The sequence below is a fragment of the Colletotrichum gloeosporioides genome (genome assembly GCF_011800055.1).
Source record: "Colletotrichum gloeosporioides strain Lc1 chromosome Unknown consensus_60, whole genome shotgun sequence".
NCBI lineage: Eukaryota > Fungi > Ascomycota > Sordariomycetes > Glomerellales > Glomerellaceae > Colletotrichum > Colletotrichum gloeosporioides.
Window position 1 is genome coordinate 307,593 of NW_025544705.1, and position 20,348 is coordinate 327,940.

The 20,348-nt window shown below is 52.5% G+C and overlaps 10 protein-coding genes across 10 annotated transcripts; 5 read left to right on the forward strand and 5 right to left on the reverse strand.

Moving 5' to 3' along the window:
• Nucleotides 1-2,794: 2,794 nt before the first annotated feature.
• On the forward strand, nucleotides 2,795-3,523 carry GCG54_00013968 (uncharacterized protein; the record flags this gene model as incomplete). Its single annotated transcript, XM_045413814.1, has 2 exons — nucleotides 2,795-3,313; nucleotides 3,365-3,523. 2 exons carry the CDS (start codon nucleotides 2,795-2,797, stop codon nucleotides 3,521-3,523), a joined length of 678 nt encoding a protein of 225 aa, XP_045261893.1.
• Nucleotides 3,524-4,113: 590 nt separating this feature from the next.
• Nucleotides 4,114-5,250, forward strand: GCG54_00013969 (uncharacterized protein; the record flags this gene model as incomplete). The annotated part of the gene is made up of 1 exon (XM_045413815.1): nucleotides 4,114-5,250. One exon carries the CDS (start codon nucleotides 4,114-4,116, stop codon nucleotides 5,248-5,250), a length of 1,137 nt encoding a protein of 378 aa, XP_045261894.1.
• A 1,162-nt stretch (nucleotides 5,251-6,412) lies between these two features.
• Nucleotides 6,413-6,814, reverse strand: GCG54_00013970 (uncharacterized protein; the record flags this gene model as incomplete). Its single annotated transcript, XM_045413816.1, has 1 exon — nucleotides 6,413-6,814. The coding sequence occupies one exon, from the start codon at nucleotides 6,812-6,814 to the stop codon at nucleotides 6,413-6,415; it is 402 nt and encodes a 133-aa protein (XP_045261895.1).
• Nucleotides 6,815-8,139: 1,325 nt separating this feature from the next.
• GCG54_00013971 (uncharacterized protein) lies at nucleotides 8,140-8,871 on the forward strand (the record flags this gene model as incomplete). Its single annotated transcript, XM_045413817.1, has 1 exon — nucleotides 8,140-8,871. One exon carries the CDS (start codon nucleotides 8,140-8,142, stop codon nucleotides 8,869-8,871), a length of 732 nt encoding a protein of 243 aa, XP_045261896.1.
• A 30-nt stretch (nucleotides 8,872-8,901) lies between these two features.
• GCG54_00013972 (uncharacterized protein) lies at nucleotides 8,902-10,538 on the forward strand (the record flags this gene model as incomplete). Its single annotated transcript, XM_045413818.1, has 2 exons — nucleotides 8,902-10,412; nucleotides 10,448-10,538. 2 exons carry the CDS (start codon nucleotides 8,902-8,904, stop codon nucleotides 10,536-10,538), a joined length of 1,602 nt encoding a protein of 533 aa, XP_045261897.1.
• Nucleotides 10,539-10,775: 237 nt separating this feature from the next.
• GCG54_00013973 (uncharacterized protein) lies at nucleotides 10,776-13,268 on the reverse strand (the record flags this gene model as incomplete). The annotated part of the gene is made up of 1 exon (XM_045413819.1): nucleotides 10,776-13,268. The coding sequence occupies one exon, from the start codon at nucleotides 13,266-13,268 to the stop codon at nucleotides 10,776-10,778; it is 2,493 nt and encodes an 830-aa protein (XP_045261898.1).
• A 771-nt stretch (nucleotides 13,269-14,039) lies between these two features.
• On the reverse strand, nucleotides 14,040-14,301 carry GCG54_00013974 (uncharacterized protein; the record flags this gene model as incomplete). The annotated part of the gene is made up of 2 exons (XM_045413820.1): nucleotides 14,040-14,247; nucleotides 14,294-14,301. The coding sequence occupies 2 exons, from the start codon at nucleotides 14,299-14,301 to the stop codon at nucleotides 14,040-14,042; spliced, it is 216 nt and encodes a 71-aa protein (XP_045261899.1).
• A 751-nt stretch (nucleotides 14,302-15,052) lies between these two features.
• On the forward strand, nucleotides 15,053-15,463 carry GCG54_00013975 (uncharacterized protein; the record flags this gene model as incomplete). Its single annotated transcript, XM_045413821.1, has 2 exons — nucleotides 15,053-15,113; nucleotides 15,171-15,463. The coding sequence occupies 2 exons, from the start codon at nucleotides 15,053-15,055 to the stop codon at nucleotides 15,461-15,463; spliced, it is 354 nt and encodes a 117-aa protein (XP_045261900.1).
• Nucleotides 15,464-15,519: 56 nt separating this feature from the next.
• Nucleotides 15,520-16,562, reverse strand: GCG54_00013976 (uncharacterized protein; the record flags this gene model as incomplete). The annotated part of the gene is made up of 2 exons (XM_045413822.1): nucleotides 15,520-15,627; nucleotides 15,687-16,562. The coding sequence occupies 2 exons, from the start codon at nucleotides 16,560-16,562 to the stop codon at nucleotides 15,520-15,522; spliced, it is 984 nt and encodes a 327-aa protein (XP_045261901.1).
• Nucleotides 16,563-19,419: 2,857 nt separating this feature from the next.
• Nucleotides 19,420-19,947, reverse strand: GCG54_00013977 (uncharacterized protein; the record flags this gene model as incomplete). The annotated part of the gene is made up of 1 exon (XM_045413823.1): nucleotides 19,420-19,947. The coding sequence occupies one exon, from the start codon at nucleotides 19,945-19,947 to the stop codon at nucleotides 19,420-19,422; it is 528 nt and encodes a 175-aa protein (XP_045261902.1).
• Nucleotides 19,948-20,348: the final 401 nt, after the last annotated feature.

A 20,348-nucleotide genomic window follows, 5' to 3' on the forward strand; every position in this document is an offset into this window, starting at 1 on the left:
AAGTCTTGAACCGACGACAGACTGAAGCAAGACGGATCACTCCGGTTTAAATGATTTCTGCATACTGCGACACGCTGTCTTGATGGAAAGAACTTATGTCTCCCAGCTCAGGATTACCAACCGAACAGCCCTATCAGATGACTACCCAACCCCGGTCAACCCCCATGGTTTAGTAGTTCGTCGGACGGCGAGCGAAACCTCTCAGCCACCGAAATAGGCAAGACATGTCGTGGATCGCTGTCCAGTCGGGTCATCACCCCCGGTCACTCCAGCCGAAGGATTCTCCGTGCTGATGTCAGCATCGTCGATGTGCCGAGGGACCTGCTTCCTTAATGCTAAAAGAGTGCGGGAAAAGGCTCTTTTGTGCTGACCCAGACCGATCCAGGGCGCGAAAACCTTGTCAGATCCCGCCTTGGCCTGCCGTCAGCGAACCCGTCAAAGGAAGCCTAGGATCTGGTGGAGGCGAAGGTTTTCTGGGATTCGAGAGTGCGAAGAATCGTTCGTCGCTTACGGCGCACCTGGCTGTGCCATGCGGCGGCAGCCGGACTACTCTTTCATGCCCAATCATGTTTGAGGAATAAGTGACCAAAGTGCAAGACATGGTTTCATCACTCTGTCACTGCCTAAAATTTGACAGTACTTTACTGAAAGCGGAGTTCTTGATTCGGATTTCGGTGAATGGTGGTCATCTCATCCCTCGCAGGAGCGCCTTTCGGAATATAGTGTCTGGAATTCCAGCGCAGAATTGAATGCCTACAGAATGAATGGGCGGGAATCAGTCACTATTGCGGCTCTTCTATTACCTGATGGTTTACGTCTCCGAATTGTTTGTGATGTCTCATTCAATCTATGGGATTTATCGCCGTGGTCCATCGCTGCCACAGTTCTGCGACAGAAGTCCAGTTACAGACAGACGCAGCGATAATTTCTGCAAACTAGGTTGGGGACATCTTTGACAAGACTGTATAGGTACGAATTAGAATCTGCCGACCCCCGGCGAGTGTTTTCAAAAGATAGCAGCTGGGAAACACCATGGCCGTATATAATAATAGCTACACTGAATCGTGCCAGTACTTCCTTTGGTCACAATCTTGTAATCACACATGGATCCAAAAGAATGACTCTAAATTGGCATGTGGGTCATTCTATCGTCCAGGGTTACTCCCTTTAAGACTACTTCGTAGTGATGCCAGGCAAGAAGTTCCTTCGCCTCCGAATCTTTTGTGGCGGGTTCCCTAAGCAACAAAACAAACGTATGATTAGCGGAAAGCGTCAAGCTTAGTTTGTTTGGCCATGCTAATGATTGAGCAATCGCATAGAGTAGAAAGATAGGTAGATCTGTTTGCAAGCAAGGACAGTTTCAGGTACGAAAACTGAAGCACGTATTCTCCTCAATGCGGATGAGAGTTTGCGCATTCGAGTGGTTTGCACTAAAGTAAAAGCGCGTCAAAAAGGCATTATGCAGGATGCTATCTTGAGAGGTGTGCTTTCTAGTAAGTATCGATGATGCGATGTCATCCGTTGATTTGATTTTGACAACACCCAGAAAGGTTTCTCTTCGGGTAGCCATCACCCTTGCCCTGAAAACAATCCTCGCAAACGGTTTTCCGCTGCTGCATTGATACAAGAACTTGTTGTCGCCAATGTTTGGTCCCAAAAGCCCCGCAAGCATGGCAAAATCCCGACTTGATGTGACATTCAGCGCGGTGCCACGTTGGTTGCTGCATGCACATGCACAATCATGTCACATCTATCCCATTTTGGAAAATGCACGAATACTGCGCACCAACAAGTCTTATCACGTCTTCTTCGGCCAGAAAACCGCATGGTAGTCACGGAGATGCATTGAAGCTGATATAACGGCGCGATTGATGGTGTTCTATGCCAATATGAGAAGGCTTGGAATCCGGTAGATGAATGAAGGGCAGTACAGTCACGTATATAAGTAGGGTCATCCACAAAACAAAAAGCTTCAACAATATCAGGCCATCTCAACTGCAGGTTAGACAGTCATCGCGTTCTGCTCTTCAGCTACTGCAATGGAGACATCTCCTGTACACCGCTCCGCTCACCACAGGATGACGGCCACCGAAGTGCGGCGTCTCATCGATGCCGATGAAGAAACATTGGAAAGATATGTAAACTCGCTTCTTGAGAGATACCAAGAACGCGATCTAGATATCAAAGCTTGGGCGCACATCGAGCCTGACAGGGCCCTTGAACAAGCTCGATTGCTTGACCGAATTCCACGGCAACGAAGAGGCCCACTGCATGGATTCGTCATTGGCGTCAAAGACGCCATCCTAACAGAGGGTAAGATCCATTCTTGTTCATAATGGGAGACTCTGGTTTTAACTACTCCGCACACAGAATTCCCCACCCGCCATGGGTCACCGATCCACGCCAACGATGCCCCCCTGTGCGATGCAGCGTCAGTCGCTGTATTGAGACGGAATGGGGCGCTGATTCTAGGCAAGTGGCGATGGTCGCTTCAACCAAGCAAGCGCTGACATTGCCCACAGGAAAAACAACCACCACGGAATTCACAGCAACCTTTGAGGGACCAGGCACAAGAAACCCACGCGACACTTCGAGGACACCTGGTGGATCCTCCTCCGGCTCAGCTGCCGCTGTTGCAGACATGCAAGTCCCGGTTGCTCTTTGCACTCAGACGGTTGGAAGCGCTATCAGACCAGCATCATTCACAGGAGTCTACGCCTTCAAACCAACATGGAACGCCATTTCACCCGAAGGCCAAAAGATGTCGTCATTAACTCTAGATACTTTCGCCGTCATGGCGCGCAGTATTGCTGACCTTCAACAAGTAAGCAAAGTGCTTGGGCTTCGAGATGATGAGCCACCTCGGCAAATACCATTGAATGAGGCAACGTTTGCTTTCGTGAAGTCGTCGATATGGCCAAGTGCCGGGCCCGGCACTGTTGCGGCTCTGCAACGAGCCGCCAAGATTCTCATAAACGCCGGCGCGCATGTTGTTGAAGTCACGTTACCTTCTGAGTTCGACGATATACTCTCTTTGCAGAACGAGATACTGGAGGCCGAAATTGGTGTAGCTTTCCACAGAGAATATAGCACCTCGCGGGACCAGATCGGTGACTATCTCGCAAGTATTGCACAGACTGCTCACACGGGGTCGAAGAAAGCATACGTGAGAGCTCTGGACAAGGTTGCGGCGCTGAGACCAAAGATGGACGAGATCGCTGACCGGTACACGGCGATTGTCACACCCAGTGCCATAGACGTGGCACCTAAAGGGACGGGAACCGGTAGCTCAGACTTCAACGCCATGTGGACGGTAAGTCTAGCTCCATCTCGTCAAATTCTTTGTACTCATTAACATATACAGGCCCTTCATATGCCCGTCATTAATGTTCCTGGATTTAAGGGTGAGGATGACATGCCTGTGGGGCTATCTCTTGTCACATCGAGGTTTTGTGACGAGCATCTACTCCAAGTTGCGCGGCAAGTAGGTGGTCTCTTCGCCGCCAAGGGAGGAGATATCTGAGGTTTCGGTTTTGCCTGTTCGATTGTGGTTGCGTAGCCTATGTGTTAGTAGAAAGGGGTACCATAGCTCGCAGCAAAGTCCAAATGTTGGTATTGGAAGTGATAATCAATTGGCCGAGAAGAATTGTCATGCCTACGAAATTGAGCGATAATTAGCAGATATCTAATCTATTGATTTGGGAAGAATGTATCGATTATCTTGTGCCCTTTCTGCCAAATATTCCCCATCAACTCTCGCCTTGTGGGGTGAAGATAAGTTCTGTAGGCGAAGCTCTGCAGATAATAACGAGTCTTCTCCTGTCTCGGATTTCCTGTAGTCAATTTAAGTTTACGCAGTAGAACCTTGTGTTATGAACTCGGCCTCTTGGACCGATCACGGCCAGGAAATCGGGTTTCTGATACGGCCCGAGACACACCAACCCTTCCCCGAGAGGGACCCAGCTCATGGCCGAGATTCCGGGTCAATTGAAATGCTCAGAGTGAATATTTACTTAAGCGCAGCATAAGTCTTGTTTCTTGAGACTGAAGCTCTCAAGGTTATTTTGAAGCTCCCCTCTCTCGTTGTGACCTTCACTTGTCCAGTAAGACAAAATGCCGGCTATTGATCTTACCAATCGTGCCGTTTGGCTCTCTTCCTTTTCGAAACCCCTCTCCGTCGTGGATCTCCCTGTGCCAAATGCGGACGTAGGAACCGCGGTGGTCAAGATTCTAGCCACTGGCGTCGCTCCCTATACTCACCTGATCCATTCAGGCAAACTGCCTGCTCTCAACTTGACGCCACCGTTCATCCCAAATCCATCCGGCATCGGACGCATTCACGACGTTGGACCGGATGCCGTTCGTCTCAAGAGGGGCGATCTCGTATTTATCGACGGCTTGATCAGGGCTCGAGACGACGCAAATGTCGCCCTTATGCCCGGTCATATGACTGGAGGTCATCCAGACGCCCAGAAGCTCATGAGAGGGGTTTGGCGAGACGGTTCCTTCCAACGATATCAAAAGGTTCCACTGGAAATCTGCTTTCTACTTGATGAGAAGCGTCTCTGCGGCGACTTGGGCTACAACGCAGCTATCCTCCACACCATTGCGCACTATGCCGTCGCTGCCGGCGCTTTACTAGAAGCCGCTCGAGTCAAGACTGCTGAGGTCGTCGTGGTCGGACCTTCTGGTGGTTCATTTGGTGGTTCAGCGGTCGAGATTGCTCTCGCTGTTGGTGCTGAGGTGATCGCGTTGGGCCGGAGCGAAGCCAAATTGGCAGCGATGCAGGAAAAGCTAGCCAACCCTCGCCTGAAAACCGTCGTCATGACTGGAGACGATCAAGTTGACGCCGCAGCCATACTGAGGGCAACGCCAAACAACAAGGGCGCCGATGTGTTCAGCGATTGGACTCCAGGGGAGTTGGCAACGCCGCCATACCTCTCAGCTGCGGTCTTGGCCATGAAGCAGAGTGGAAGGATCGTACTGAGTGGAGGAGCGGGAGAGAAATGCCGACTTCCCTGTGGGCTTCTTATCTTGAAAAACATCCAACTGATCGGCAAATGGATGTATGAGCGTCAGACGCTTGAACAGGTCATCAATATGATCGCCCAGGAGCAGTTGAGAATTGGCCTGGAAAGTGGAACAGAAATCACGACCTTCGGTTTAGACGGCCACGAGGATGCCGTGGAGCATGCACGCAAACAGGGGGGTTGGAGGTCTTACACCGTCATTGAGCCTAACCGTGACTGACCGAGTCAGCGCAACGAATGGAAGACGCGTTTCCTCGTTTTCAACGATGAGTGTCTATACCGAATACATTATTCAAGATCGGCTATGATTCGAGTTATTTTGTGCGCAAGTAAAGAAGGATGACGGCTCGGTGCATCGGTTCCTATCAGGCTAGCCATAGTGCCTCCCACAGCGACGCCGGCAACGGCCCGAGCCTGTGTCAGTGATTGCTTGTGAGGAACAACCTGGACACCCTATCAAAACCGAACAAACCCCCGGGTCTCGGCGTGAGTAAATGATTCGTTACAGACTGTCTAGCCCTGCATCCGCAGTAGCCGTGAGCTGATGAGCTGAAGGTGCATTAGAGGCGTAGGCTCGGCGTGCTGCCCACCAAAACTCAATTCGCTCCGTTTGCATGCGCCATTATGCATCTTTCATCACCCACATTTTGGGCATGGCGGAAGGGTTTGGGGGTCCTCGGTAAGACGTCTGCGGGCGCACATCCGGCGGGATACTACTGGCTTTCCAGATCCTGGCGGCACTGGGGGCTGCGTCTTGCATTACTATCCTGGGCATTTTGCAGCGCTATTGTCACTGTAGCCAGCTTGGCTGCCGTCGCCAAGAAAATGCCGGCAACTTTGTGGCCTCTTCATCGTCCTCTTTCACACCGGTCTCCGAATTGGGAGAATGCCATGCACATGGCACGTCAGCAACCCGCAGCATCGAGACTTTCTCGACATTATGGGATCTTGCGATGATTGAGCGCCATCGTGCGATTGGACTCCTCTGAGGATCCGTTGGGTAGCGCTGCGTCCGTTTGCGAAGCTGGGCTTTGGGCTATGGAGCCGGCCACTCGAAATGTCATTCAAGTGATGTCTTTGGTCTGAGCCACAATGTCCAAGTTGCCAAGAGCTGGTATCTCTCCTGCATCACTTCTCACATCTATGCCAGAGTTCACAAGACGTCCCCTTCCGGCTCCCAACTCGCAGGCCCCTGCTAGCCGACGTCGAAGGTGGGTTCGGCACCATCTGGTCACGGATTGCTCCGCCGATGGTTCACCGTTGATGTTGCATCAAGCCGTGCACATTGGTCAACTCATTTTCAATTCTCTACACGTGATCATCCACAGCAAGTAATTCGCCTCTCGTAGCTACACATCGCAAAGATTCGTTGGAAACTGAATCTAGTCACATCCGACATCATTCACATCTCCAAAAATCGCAACATTTGAGAAGTCTATAACTTCGTCCCCAAACGTGATCAACGACAAGTTGATCTGGGTTGCACCTTCAGCTGGAACAGAGACTGGACCGACAACTGAAGTGTCAGTCTCGTCTGTGGTTGATGTACAGTTGACAGTGCCATCGTTGACATTTCCAAAGATCGATATGCCGGAGATGTCGATGACTTCGTCGGCGAAGGTAACAAGTGATATGGAAATAGAGCTGATTTCAATGCTCGGTATTCCAAGGTTGATCGGACCAATTAAAGAAAGTGAGGATGACTGTCGGGTGGTGACCGAACTGGCCACGGCGAGAGAAGCCAGAAGTGCTGATGAAGCCTTGCGGAGCTGGAGCGAATGCATGTTGGGATATTGATGTTTCGTGACACCCCGTAGTGTCATCTGAAAAAGAAGTTCTGAATTCGTTGGAATCTATGCGGAATGTGAGACAACTGAGACTCCAGAAGAAGATAAGTGTCACGGCTTTATATCTTTTCGAAGCCATGCTCTTTGAACTGAGCGATGAGGTGAGGTAGCGTCGTCAGCTTGTGTTGAAGCTGCTAAGCCCAGCTTTTCTCCTCGTGATGCATGGTAAGTCTGGGAGACTAATCCCATTGTACCAGAGCCGTGTTTGAGTCGTGCTCCCGCCAAGAGTCAATGCAACGGAGGAACTGCCTCCTATGTTCGATTTTACTCCAAGGGTCGTGATGGCTACGCCGCTTATGGAAGTTGAGTGAACATTGTCACCATCAGATACTCAATTAGACTTCACTTGTGCGTCGCCAGAGAGGTTACTGTCACGATCCCTTGTATGGCCGAAGTCTCGTGATGTTTTGACTGATCCTTGGCCGAAAACCTGCAACGAGGACAGATCGAGGCCCTGATAATGTCCCAGTCAAGCCAAGTGGTAAAAGATCCGAAACTCCATGAGCCAGCACGTAATGAGACACATGTGCATTACTTTATGCAACGCTTGCGTGCATTTCGGAATAAGGCTGGACCTGGTGAACCGTGGGCGTCGTGCTCTTCCACCTACCAGCAGCCTAAGACTAACTAATTAGGAGTAAGTGATGTAGCACTAGTGGGGTGGCCCGGCCCTCATGTCGTGTAACCATCGCCATCTTGTCTCTCCCACGTGTGAACACGGCATAGCTTTTTTCATCTCTCCTAGGGACTACTAAACCCAGAGTCTCGGATTCAAACGTTACACCGAACTGGATTTGTGGCAATTTCACTTTTTGTTTTCTTGTTTTCTTTTTTTGAGGCGGCCTTTCAAGCTCACAACTTTGAAGTGTTCTTGACTTACCCATCCTTCAGTTGGCCGTTGGCTGTTGTTGGTGGCCCCTCGCCTATCTGCAAGTTTGCAAACATGTATGCAAGCACCCGATGGACGAGCATCTTTCCCTCATTCAGTTCTTGGAGATCGAACTCAACAAATTCGACGGACAGACTGACGCACAAACTGCAAAATCTGTCTTGCAAGTGTCTATGCAGCAGACTGGTCGATGTAGCGGGTGACAAAGATAAAACTCTGCGATCCTCCGCTATGGGACGCCTTCTTAACCCCTCCTATGTACACTTCCGACCTCATTTTCCCGTTTCTGTCATCAACCAAACTTGTCCAACTAGTGTCTTGTGTTTTCAAACACCCCAATCAACTACAACCTCATTTTTCATGATCCATCATCATGCTTCCGCCCTCTGTCCATAGTCAGTATGTCCGGTACAAGGAGAACACCACCTCCTTCGTCAACTGGCTTTTCGGACAGGCCAAGAAGGTCATGAAAACCGGATCCCTTCCTCCGCTGTCGGCAGACCTCTCCACCCAGCATCTGCTCCCGATGGCCCAGGCCTGCAAGAAGGCTTCCATCGCTATGCCTGCCATGCAGCGCTCTTTCCTCGAACGAGCAGTCAGCCTTCGTCGCAAAGTCGGAGCACACTACGTTGCGGGTGGCTCGGCGGCTACCTCTGACGCTGATGACAGCCATCGGTTCTTCACTGACTGTCTTCAACGCATTCTCGACCTCTTCCCGGCACCCACGCCCGTCGCTCGTCCCGCTACCGACTCGGCGCCCATCCCTGACATGGACGAAAGCTTCATCAACCAGTTCAGCATTCTCCACGTCGAAGGACACGATGACATCCATCCCGAATCTCTTGTCAATGAGCCTGCCGATGAGTGCCCCTCGCCTCCTCCGCAACAGAGGCCTGCTGCTCGCGTGAGCAACCAATTGCTCGACCTAGTCGACGATCCCCGAATCGAACTCTGGTGCTTGCTGATTGAAATTCGCGACATCCGGCGCTACGTCAAGAGCATCTGGGCGGAATATGTCGCCGGCAAGGTCGATCTTGTCACCGCCAGCCTCGTCACGGAAGCAGCCTTCGAGTCCATGGAGATCATGAACGAGAATTTCTGCTAGCAGCACAGCCACCTCAACGGTCTGCGCCAGATGATCGGTTGCATCACCAGTGGCTGGAAGTCGAAATGGCCCCCGCACCTTGTGGACATCCGCTTGCTGAGAGAGGGGTTCTTCGTTGAGGCCAAGGATTCCAATGACAAGCGCTACATGCTTGGCCTCGACAACACCCCATTCATCGACGATGTGATGGACTTGACGCTCGCTCCTGAGTACAACATGCTACTCGAATTGGCCAGAGACGACGCCAGCCACCCCTGTAGTAAGCGACGGCCTGCGTGTGACCTCGACTACCAACGCCTCCGACGGCTCGAGGCGGGTTCGATGTGCCATGAACAGATTGGACACGTGTGGCGAGCAGATTGCTTGATGCGGTCCCTGGCGCATGGACAACGCGAAAAGCGCATCCACCTGAACGTGGCAGCCATGGTCAATGTCCACTTGGATCTGATGCGCATGCCCGGGTTGCTGAAGATGGTCGAAGAGGACTACGACCGCTTCGCAAACAGATACCCCCAAGACTACTACGGCATCGACCCGGGAGACTCTGAATTTCAGATGTGGAACAAACGCAACCTCGTCAAGTTCTTAGCCTGGATGGACCCGGATGACAACTTCGAGGGCAAGGAATACTTCAAGATCAACCCCGTGTTTGCCGGCCTCACCATCTTCTTCTGCTGGGAACGAACACTCAACGCAATGGTACAGACCGTGACAAACGGCTGGGCTCTGATGCCGATGGCCCATGCTTACAACTACGGACGCGTGGTAGGCACCAAGGTAGGGAAGTGGGATGACATGGAGACCATCATTGCAATACAGGGACGGGAAATCTTCACGTCTCAGCGGCCTACCGACGGCCTGCAGTGCGAGACCCGGTACTGGCTGGCGATGGGCGGAAAGCCGGGCCACATCACCCAGCTGAGGAAGCAGAAGGCATTCATTTATGATGAGATGAAGGCTCTGTCGTTTCCTCGTCCGATCGCTAGTTGCAAGGAGCTCCGAGATGGCAATGCCGTCGAGAACGATCGTATGATACGATTCCTCGCCCGGAGAAATAAACTCGGTTACCGGCGAGAGCTCCATCCGACTCCTATCCTATTCGGCGTCTTTGTCAACAACGATCTCGCCCACAAGCTCTTCACAATCAACGACGGCATCCTCCCTCCCAAGATTGAAAAGCACGTCAAGAGCTGCCTCGATGATCTCGGAAAGCCGGCGCAGCAGAAGCTATCGGTCCCGCAGTTCCTCGACGGCCTGCTGGCAGTCGCCCAGTGCGAGATTCCGAACATCTTCTTTAACTACTTTGACTTCAACAGGTCTTGCCTCGACGCCCACGTCGCGCTCCACTGGAAGGTGACGGATGTCATTCCTCACAAATACGACGACCTCGACAAGAGCTTGTTCATCGATCTATTCTACAACGACGCCCTTCGCGAGTCGGTGGTGAAGATGGCTGCCGAAAGCGGCGACGTACATCACCCTACGCATTTCGCCGAGGACTGGAGGAAGTTTTGCAGGCTAGTCCGCCCTTTGCTCCCCTCGTACGCCCAACGCATTACTGACTTGCCTTACACAGCGAGATGAGAATATTCCCCCGAACGGAGTACGGCTGGGAGGAGAAGTACAAGGCTGCTATCAAGGGCCGCATGAGTGACTGGTTCAAATGAAGGTTTCATCGGCGTGTCCAGGGGAGGTACCGTGGACCACGAACGTTTTGGATGGATAGTATCTGGTGCTTGTTGCTAGATGGCTGGAGGCAATGGTAGAGTATCCCAATACTATGTTGGAAGAACGCTTCCTATCACACTTTCCTGGCGTTCGGACACGGCATGCATGAGTAATACTCATGTTTATGAACCCGAAAGACTTCTATCAGGACTACAACAGCCAAAGGCGTGGATAACTCAGACGTCTCGGCAAGGGTTGACGTCCTGCTCACGGGAGATATAGCGTTGTGCTTGCCAGAACCCCTCATGTGAGTATTTGCCATTGATCTTTGGCCATCCGCCGGGCGGGATCGAAAAGGCCCTGGCGTACGCCATCCGAGTCATCGTCGAGCACTCAGCGCCGCTGGCCTCCCAGAGACGTCCGCCAATGCTCAAACCTTTCAGTTTATCATCCACCTTGCTCCATTTGTTAGGTCGCGACCATTGGATGTCGTACTTCTCGCGCATGACATCGAGGGCTTCCGTCCAGGTGCCGAAAGACATGTGTGGCTTGTGTAACTCCGTAATCCACAGGGGTCTGTTGCCGAGAAAGCCCTTGAGCTTCGTGGAGTCCATGCAAACGCTGTTCAACGTGGTTTTGCGCAGGTGCGGCCAAGGCCTAGCTTTCCAAAGGGATTGAAGATAATATCTCACGGGGTCGTCCACGTTCTCTTCCCGCAACGCCTCGAAGCTCAGGTCGAGCTCGCGAAGGTTATTCGACGATAGAAGACAGTCGAGAAACTCATCCAGGCTGTCTAGTTCTTCGGGTTCTCTTGGGGGGTAATTCCCTGCTATGGGCGTCCTGTTAAATGGGTCGTGTGAGATGTGAAATTTGAGAAACTCCACGTTTCGCATAGCCCGCTGGAAGCCCTCACTGGCATCGGGTGTGACCCTGAACCCGGTGAGCGTATTAGGTGCGGTGACATTGATTTCAAGATGCTTGAGCTGGACGTTGCGACTTCCCATCGTCGATAAGAGGCTTACTAACATCAACAGACACCTATTCTGCGATCCGGCTGAGGGGAGGTTCCTCGCATTATCCCAGTTGCTCCCCCGCGTGAAAAGGTCAAAGAGCGGCCCGTCAGTGAATTTGTTGCGTGTGTCACGGTATTTAAGGCTCCAAGGCTGGTCATGGCAGTGATCCGAGAAGGTCAGGGTCTCGACGTTGGGCATCCGGGCGATGGCGTCTGCAACTAATCGGACAAAGTTGTCTCCCTCATTGTAGATCCCATCCAGGACGCGGAATTCCTCAGCCACCTTGTTGCGATAGACGTCCCAGCAGTGAAAGAGAAACGTGTGTTGTGAGAACTTGGCATACCAATCGCCTCCCGGCACCCGAGCATTGAAACCCTCATCGCGATCGAGGCTGTGGAAATGTCTGACACCGGCCATGAACTCGTAATAAGCTTGTTCTTCTCCTGGCAACCCACCGCACCATCGACCCCTCCCAGTCGCCTCATCGGTGATCATGAAACGTTGTACCATGATATAAAGAACGTGGTCGACGAAGTGCGCGGGATTTTCTGCAATGAAGGCATCTTGATAAGGGGCAGCGATACGAATGGTCTTAATGCCCCTCCCTAGACTCGGGTGACGAGAGATGTAAACAAGTTTGGTAAGAGATTCGTCCGTCAGACGCACAGTGAGGAAGGAAAAAAGCAGCGGGGCGATCATGTCCGCAAGAGATCGACAAGTGAGGCGCAGAGACTTCATCACGTCCAGCTCTTCCTTGTTGCGGAGGTACTCTGGCGGGCGATATCCCCTCTTGACAATGGTCTGATTTTCCTCGAAAGCGAAAATCCGTGCGAGAATGTCGTGCGGCATGTCGCCGAGGTTTAGAGGCCGCATATGCTTCCGAGACCGAGTCCGAACGATTCCCCGGATGTACTTACAGCGTTGGAGCAGCCGTTTGGCGAGGTCGACGTGGAACCTGGCTTGGTACTCCTCGGCATTCAGAGAGTAAGGTTTGGGATCGAAGGGGCGGGTGGGTTCCTCCTCTTCGTCAACATGGGCCTTGTGATGCGCTTCATGTTCGTGCTGAGGCTGAACCGCGCCATTGGCGTTGTGATGCGACTCCTGGCCATCCGCAGCCTCGACCGCGTTATTGACGTTGGGCTGACCTAGGCCGTCAACGTCGTCGTCCTCATCACTGAAAATGGGTTGGCCCAGGCCGTCAACATCGTTGAAATCGTCGTCGTCGTCCTCGTCTTCCAAATCGTACCAGCCGTGGGCAGCCCTCAGGTCATCCTCAAAATCCGAGAGGCCCTCCTCGTAGAAATAGGCATGCTGCTCTTGCGGAGGGACGACAACGGCCTCAATGAATTGCGAGCCGACATAGAAACCCTTGACAGGCCAATCATCTTGTATGTGGCGCAAGGCTTCGTCAATGTCGTGTAGGTTCTGGTAGAGCGTGGCGAGATCGGCCGTGTCGAGGTCCTCGAGAGGGCGACGGCGCAGCTCGTCGGCGCGTGCATCGATTTGTTCGGGGGACCACCTGCGGTCGCCCAGGACAGACTGGGGAATTCTCACGTCGGGATAGTCGTGGAAGGAGTCGTAGGATTCCGCATGAGGGTCGCAGTATCCTTTGACCTTGTGCCATTCGGTGTCAAACCAGATGGTGCTGAAAAAGTTGCCGGCCGGGTTATCCGGGTCTTCTATCGTCAACTGGTCCAAGGCGCCTACAGGGTCCATGGCGGTAATCGAGCCGTGTTTTTGAGCGGTGCGAGTTGATCGGTATTCGGAGGTCGTTCAGCAGCGTCTTTCACGTCTTTCGCGGGTGGCATTCGGAGGCGGGGGAAATAATCGTAGATAATCGTATAGATGATAGGGAAGCGTGATGCTCGGAAGAAGGGGCGCGGGGCACTTTCATCCATTCCTTGACCGTGTCACGACGCGGTCCATCAAGTTCAATAGTACGCGACATCCATGCGCCCGGCCAGGCACCGGAATGCCACCATGACGTATTCGTACCTTTTGTAATTGGCGGCCAGGATCCGATTGGCGCCGCTCATCCGTGGCGAAAAGAAGAAAGACGGAGAGAAGAAAAAGAAAATGGAGCGTGGGTAATCATGAAACGAGGAGGGATATCGTGATGGCGGGACGGGACTTCATACGCTATCTCGGTAGTTGTGAATGATTGACGACACTACCTACCTTGCTACCTTACAAATCGAGCATCACACGATGGAAACAGTCCAATTCTTGCCCCCCCCTTACCAGGCCCCCGGCCTAGAGTGAGTGGTGATCCTGCAACAGCGTGTGAGTGACCTCAATGACATACTCGGCAAGCAACAAGTAAACCTGGGTGTGCAGAGGAACATCATCCCGGCGCATCATGGCATCCCGACGTTGCCAGAGTCCCCCCGGGCGTCGCATCGCTTCGCGTTCTTCGGGTGCCGTAGGCCAAGGGTCCTCCGTCAGGTAGTAGAATCGCTCTGCACGCGAGCACCACATGACCGCCTCCTAGAGGGTCACGATGGGGCAGGCGATGCTCCGAGCCATTGTGCCGACTAAAGATCTTCCACCCGTATACGCTCTGCTGGAATATCGGCGACGGTTGTTCGCGTCGTCTGGCTGCTCCAAGAACCATTCGTTCGTATCGAGATCGACCTCTTCGCTTTGGTGTTCGTCGTTCGCATCGGACGCTGGCTGGTTTTCCACGAGAACGTAACTGCGACGGCGTGAGAACAGGGCCTGAAAAGAATACGACAACTTACCTGTCCATGTCGGCCAACAGCTGCAGGCCTCTCGCGCCGAAGGGGCACCAAGGGGACTCAATTCCAGAGACTTCCAAGCTTGACGAAACGAAAATTGGAGTAAACCGCACTCGCGACGACTCAAATCGGTGACGGCAGCATGTCCGTTTGAATGCGCTGGCGCTGACTGAAACAGGTTGCTGAGCGATTGGTTCCACGGGTGCGAGACGGTGCTAGAAAAGATCGAAAATAACCAAAACAATCGGCCATTCCGAAACGAGACGGCAAGCGCTGAAAAAAAACGTTGCTGAAGCGCTTGTCCGTTTGATGCCGTGAGACAACCGAAGGACGGTGCGATTGTGACCTCCAGGGACCGGCGCCGCATCCTTCCATCTTACGTGATCGGGAACTGCTGCGGGAAAAAAAGGTTTCACCCGTGATCCGCCTGCAAACGCAGATTCCGCGAGATGCAAGCGACATGATCCAACCAGGCTCTGCTTTGCCGGGCGGCTCTTGCGCCGGCACCCATTTGGCGCCAAGTTCGCATTGAGACGACCAAATACGCCAGCTTTTCAACCAGCTTTGTCGGTATCAGCGCCGTTTGCCAATTCGCGACCGTCGTCTTGCTGCAGCAAATCCAAGGAAGCGTCTTCTCCGCCACCACCTCCGCCCCCGTCAGCTCTCTCCCTCGACTTCTGGTCTGCCAGGTCAACATGGCGTCGCGCTGGTGTCAACACTTTCCGATGTCTCGTGGGCTGCACGCTCGGTGATTTCTCCGCCATGTGGTATCTGCAAGCCTTTCATCCGGAGATGGCGATGGAGGCCGTCATGGGCATTTCGAGTAGGTCTTGCGCCGTCGCCGAGAGGCATCCGAAGAATATCGACTGATCTGGCGCAGTGGCGAGCGGTCTTTCAACGTCGCTGCTCCTCGAGACCGTCCTCCTCAGGTTCGGAAAAGACGGGCTGTCGTGGCCTGTCGCGGCCAAGACTGCAGCTGGCATGAGCATGATATCCATGATCACGATGGAGTTGGCCGAAAACGCCGTGGATTACCACCTCACGGGGGGCATCGTGCAGTTGGATGACCCGGCTTTTTGGGGTGCTGCGGCCGTCTCTGTGGCTGCTGGTTTTCTCACGCCTCTTCCGTATAATTACCACAGGCTGAGGAAGTTTGGCAAGGCATGCCACTGAGAATGGTGGTTCGCCGTTGGTTCCCAATTTATGTTGTACGATATTTCCGCTGGCACTCAAAAGATCAATGATGCGGGTGTGGCGTTTCCCTCCTGCTCTCTCGCCGCGCGCAATTGCTCGATGTATTTCTGAAGGCGATGGATGTATCCAGACTCTTCATGCACCTAAAGCAGCTCATAATCAGCACTTTGTAACACCTTCCTCGTTGTCTGAGGCATCTCACATTGCGGTTGAAGGCATTCATGTACGTCGTGTCCGCGCCGTTGAGCAGCAGAGTCTTGATGACGGGGAGCGGATCACCATTGTGAAAATCCACAGCGGCGCTGAAGGGATTCATCGTGAGACGGTGAACTTCAACACTTTTGTGGACCAACGCGGGGTTCCTGTCAATCATGAGCTGCACCAGGTCTGGATTCCCGCTTCCGAGGGCCGCCGCCCAGCTCATATCGACCCGAGCGCCGCTTTCCAGCAACAGTCGTGCGCATTCCAACGAGCCGCTGTGCGAAGCCATGAAAAGAGGGGTCAGATGTTCCAAGGGGACATCTTCCTCGCTCGGATACTGTAACGGAGTCGCGTTGATGTCGGCCCCGTTCTTGACCAAGTGCTCAACGATGTCGTAGAGTCCCGAGTATGCCGCCAGGTGCAGGATGGGGTACTCGCCGTAGAAGTAGCCAGTCCCGATGCCGCCTTTCCAGTGGAAATACAGGTAGCTGAGATCGGAGGCAGTCGGTGGTGGGTGGTATTTCATATCGCCCGGCTTGCAGAAAGGTGCTGCCCGCTTCATCATTCGGAGGGCGTGCGCCTCTGCCTCGGGGCTGGGCTCGTCTTTCATGGGGTCGTCGTAGTGAACCGCCGGCCAGAGAAGCCGAGATATCCAGGGCAAGCCGCGCGATTGAAAGTGCCGCTCGTAGTATGCGCTCAGCGAGTATTCAGTGTAGCGGCGACCGAGGCAAGCCATGGACAGGAGGTCGACATGATTATCGATCTGGTCGATGATGGCGTCGATTATTTCTGGGGGAAACCAAGGCCGCCGCTCCGCTGCCGTCGCTTGCAGCGTTTCATCCGGGGCGTGACGGGGTGCGACCTGCTCAGAAGTCATCTTGTGGTTACAACACCTGGAGATTTGGTGCTCGTCAATGAAGCAAATGTGAAGATGCTGCCGATTTTTGGTGAGGGATGTAGGGAGTCGATGCGCAAGCGACTCGTGTCTGACTTGCTGCATCCCACAGATGAGGTAATCCTACGCCGCCACATCACGAGGTTTGGGAGGATGATGCTTGGGACTTGTCGTGTCTTTTGTGGATAACGCCAATGAGGCGGCGACTGGATGCACATGATAAAACACTTCGGAAAATCAGTCAGGAGGGTGAGGGCAGTCTTCTTCAATACACTCCGTTGCGTTGACAGCGTCCGCCCCCAAGTTTGACTCGGAAGGGAAATTTTCCGCTAGCCTAGAAACCCCTCAAAACCCCCTAAACTTCACACTTTAATAACTCTATGCGTACGTAATGCGCGTAAATAAAAAACACATCAATCGATAGCCCTTAATTAGGTGATTATAATGATATGTTTTTTATTTACGCGCATTATATACGCATAGAGTTATTAAAGTGTGAAGTTTAGGGGGTTTTAAGGGGGTTTCTAGGTTAGCGGACACTTAACGCAACGCTGAAAAGAAAAAACGAAACCCCCGGCGCGTTGCGTTGAACTATCCGCTCAAAAAACCCCTCAAAATTAGCCTTAACTTCACACTTGAATAACTCTATGCATACGCAATGCGCGAGAATAAAAAAGATATCATTATAATCACTTAATCGAGGGCTATCGATTGATATATTTTTTATTCTCGCGCACTACGTACGCATAGAGGTATTAGTGTATGAAGTTTAGGGCGATTTGGTGGTTTTTCGGTAAAAAGCCCCTTTTTTTGCCTTTTTCGGGCTAAAAACTGCGGGGTGGACGCTGTCAACGCAACGGAGTGTAACAGGGCGCGATTTCCTATTGCTGCATGTTGCATTTCCTGGATGGCCTATTAAGGCATGGCTCTCATCGCAAGCCCTTACTCATGCGACAGAATTTCACTTCACAAACGAGATACTTCAATGGACCTGGGAAAGAAAGATTTATTCTATTTCATATCCAGCTCCTACCACTCGCCAGCCGAGTCACACACAGCTGAGTCGGAGGTGGGTTCAAGAAGGGTCTGAATTTGAGCATGTTCGCTCACTGAGGTGGTGGAAGCCCACTGCTGTGATGGGAACCATAACTGACCACTAAACCCAGACGCTCGCAAGCGAAACCAAACCGTCTTTTCGAAAGGGTGATAGTTCCAATCTTCATCGCTAATTCCTTTTCTTTTTTTGCGTACTTTCTTTCCCGTTTGTTTTCTTGTTGTTTTCCCTTTTTTCTCGTTGTTAAATCCTGACGTGAGATCAGTTTAAGATGTCGAGCCAACAGTGGCCTCTGCGACAATGCAGTCACTAAATCGGGGCGTTCCAGTAGGTAAATGACAGTGTGGCCAGGTGCATAGCATCGCGACATCTCTCTCACGACATCACTTCGTCACAAGCGGCTACTCCTACGAAGATTCGTGATGAACGACACGAATTTGTCCAGAGGTGCGCTGCCATTCAGAGATTCTCTGGCGCAGCGCTGCGTCCCTGGCCTAGAGAGCCTGTGGCATGACCTGCTTCAGAGCTTGCAGGACCACACGAGCAACATCAGCTTGGGGCTGCCGTGCCTTTCGCTGGTCAATCGCAAATTTACGGGCGGCGAAAATGATTTTATTCAGTGACTGGCGCTGCTGGTTTGTGAGCTTAAAGTTCGAGCCAAGGAAGCGCAGAGCTTTAGGGAGTTGGGCGGGCGAAAGGCGCTGTGTCATGGCCCCGATGCCCTTCCAAAACCTCAGTTCGCGCTCTTTGAGCTGCGCATTGTCAGCGGCGATGCAGGCATGCTTTGCTGCTGTAGCGCGGGTCGTCCGGGCGTGTCGGGGCCCCGGGACGGATGCGTTCACCAGCTGCTGTATACCTTGCTCTACGGAAAGAATAAGTTAGGGAATTTCAAAAGACACAAATGGCGAGGTGCAGTGTAGAACATAAGAAGGTGCCATCGATTGAGGAAGAAGAAGAAGAAGCGCACTGATCAAAATGAGCATCCCGCGGCGCATGTCTGCCTGCAACATCATCTGCGACATTGAAGCGATAGATGAGGACTGCTGCTGGGCCATAGTGAGAAGGTTGAGAAGGTAGGCTACCTAGGTACTGTACTAGAGACTAGGTAGAGGACGTAAGGTTTAATATTCTACTTAAAAAGCTATAAGGTCTAATAGAGAGATAAGTAAAGACGGAAGATATAGAAGTAAACAAGAGAAATTAGCAGGCTTATATACTTTTAGATAATTCTAAATTAGCTTAGCTTATTTACTTAATAATTATTAATAATAACTAATAATAATAACTTTTAATAAGGTTTATATTAAAGTTAACTGCTTTTAGCTAGTAATACTACTATTCTAGCTGCTTTAAGTTAGCTCTTACTTCTATAATAACTACTAATAGTAGAAGTAATAGTAGTAATACTACTTAAAAAGTGGGTTCTCATACGTTTTCAATCACACGTTACATCACACGTTACATCTCGTGGACGCATCGGACTTGGAGCCACGACGCCTGGTGCCAGCTGGTTGCACCTGCAGTATTTCTCATCTTTCTGTGGTACTATCACCACATGCAAACCTCAACCACAGCTTGCAAAATCGCCTACTGGCACACCTGGAGATATCAAAACGTTCACCATCTGATGACCAAAATTGAAATTTAGACATGGGCAACATCGATATAACTCGGAGCACCACACACCGAGGCTTCAGTCAGCGAAGAAACAGCATGTACAAGCGTCATATTAGACAGCGTAAATATCTACAAGAACTGGTATCCCGACCCCTCTCGTCTCCTGCTTCACATGCCGTCCTTGATCATGGCGTTGACAATCTGCACATGACGATTCGCATTCGTCTCGCTCCACTCGTTGTCGTAGTTGAGGCCGTAGGGCCAGAAGTGCGAGCCGCCACAGCTGATGGTCGCGCTGGCACCATCCCACGAGCGCAGAAGCGGGAGGGCGGTGGCCCAGTTGCCGGAAGCGCACTTGCTGTCAAAGGCGGCGGTCTGGCCGACGCCGAGCGTGTGGGAGATCTCGTGTAGAGCGGTGCGCTCGTTCATGTATGATCGGTTCGAGCCGAAGCGGACGTCGCCGTTGTAGTTGGCCTCGGCGGTCGGGACGCCGGGGGCGTAGTAGACGCGCAGGGTCTTCGATGCTGTTCCGAGACGGGCGTGGCGAGCCACGGCGAGGCGCATCGCGGCCTCGATCTTGGTGTAGGCGTCCGTCTGGTCGGCAGTGGGGTTTGCGGCCTTCTCAAGGGTCCAAGTGATGGCACCCTGGGCGGCGGCGGCGTAGGCCGCGACGACGGTAAGGATGGAGAACTTCATGTTGTATGGGAGGTAGAGGTCTGGAGTGATATGGAACGATCGTAAGGGCAGTCTAGTCTCTGCGAAGAACAAGAATGAGAGAGGCAATGGAGACGCTGGGTATTAGAGGAGTAGTCGCCGTGCTGTACGAGAGCAGTTCGGACGACGAGCAGATGCGTCGGCGCTTTTGTACCTTCGGCAGATCAGGATCCCTTGCTTCAACCCAAGCATCGCATCTCGTCCGAACTGTGATCTCCTGACAGGCCAGCCCATCAAGACTTGCCTCTTCCGGACATTGTCGTTGAACGCGGTTTCTCGTGGCCGGCAAATCGTCCGACGATATCCACCAAAACGGGGCGGCCAGAGCCCCCGAGCGTGCCATCGGGACTTTTTTGACGAGATAAAAGGATCGGATTAATTTG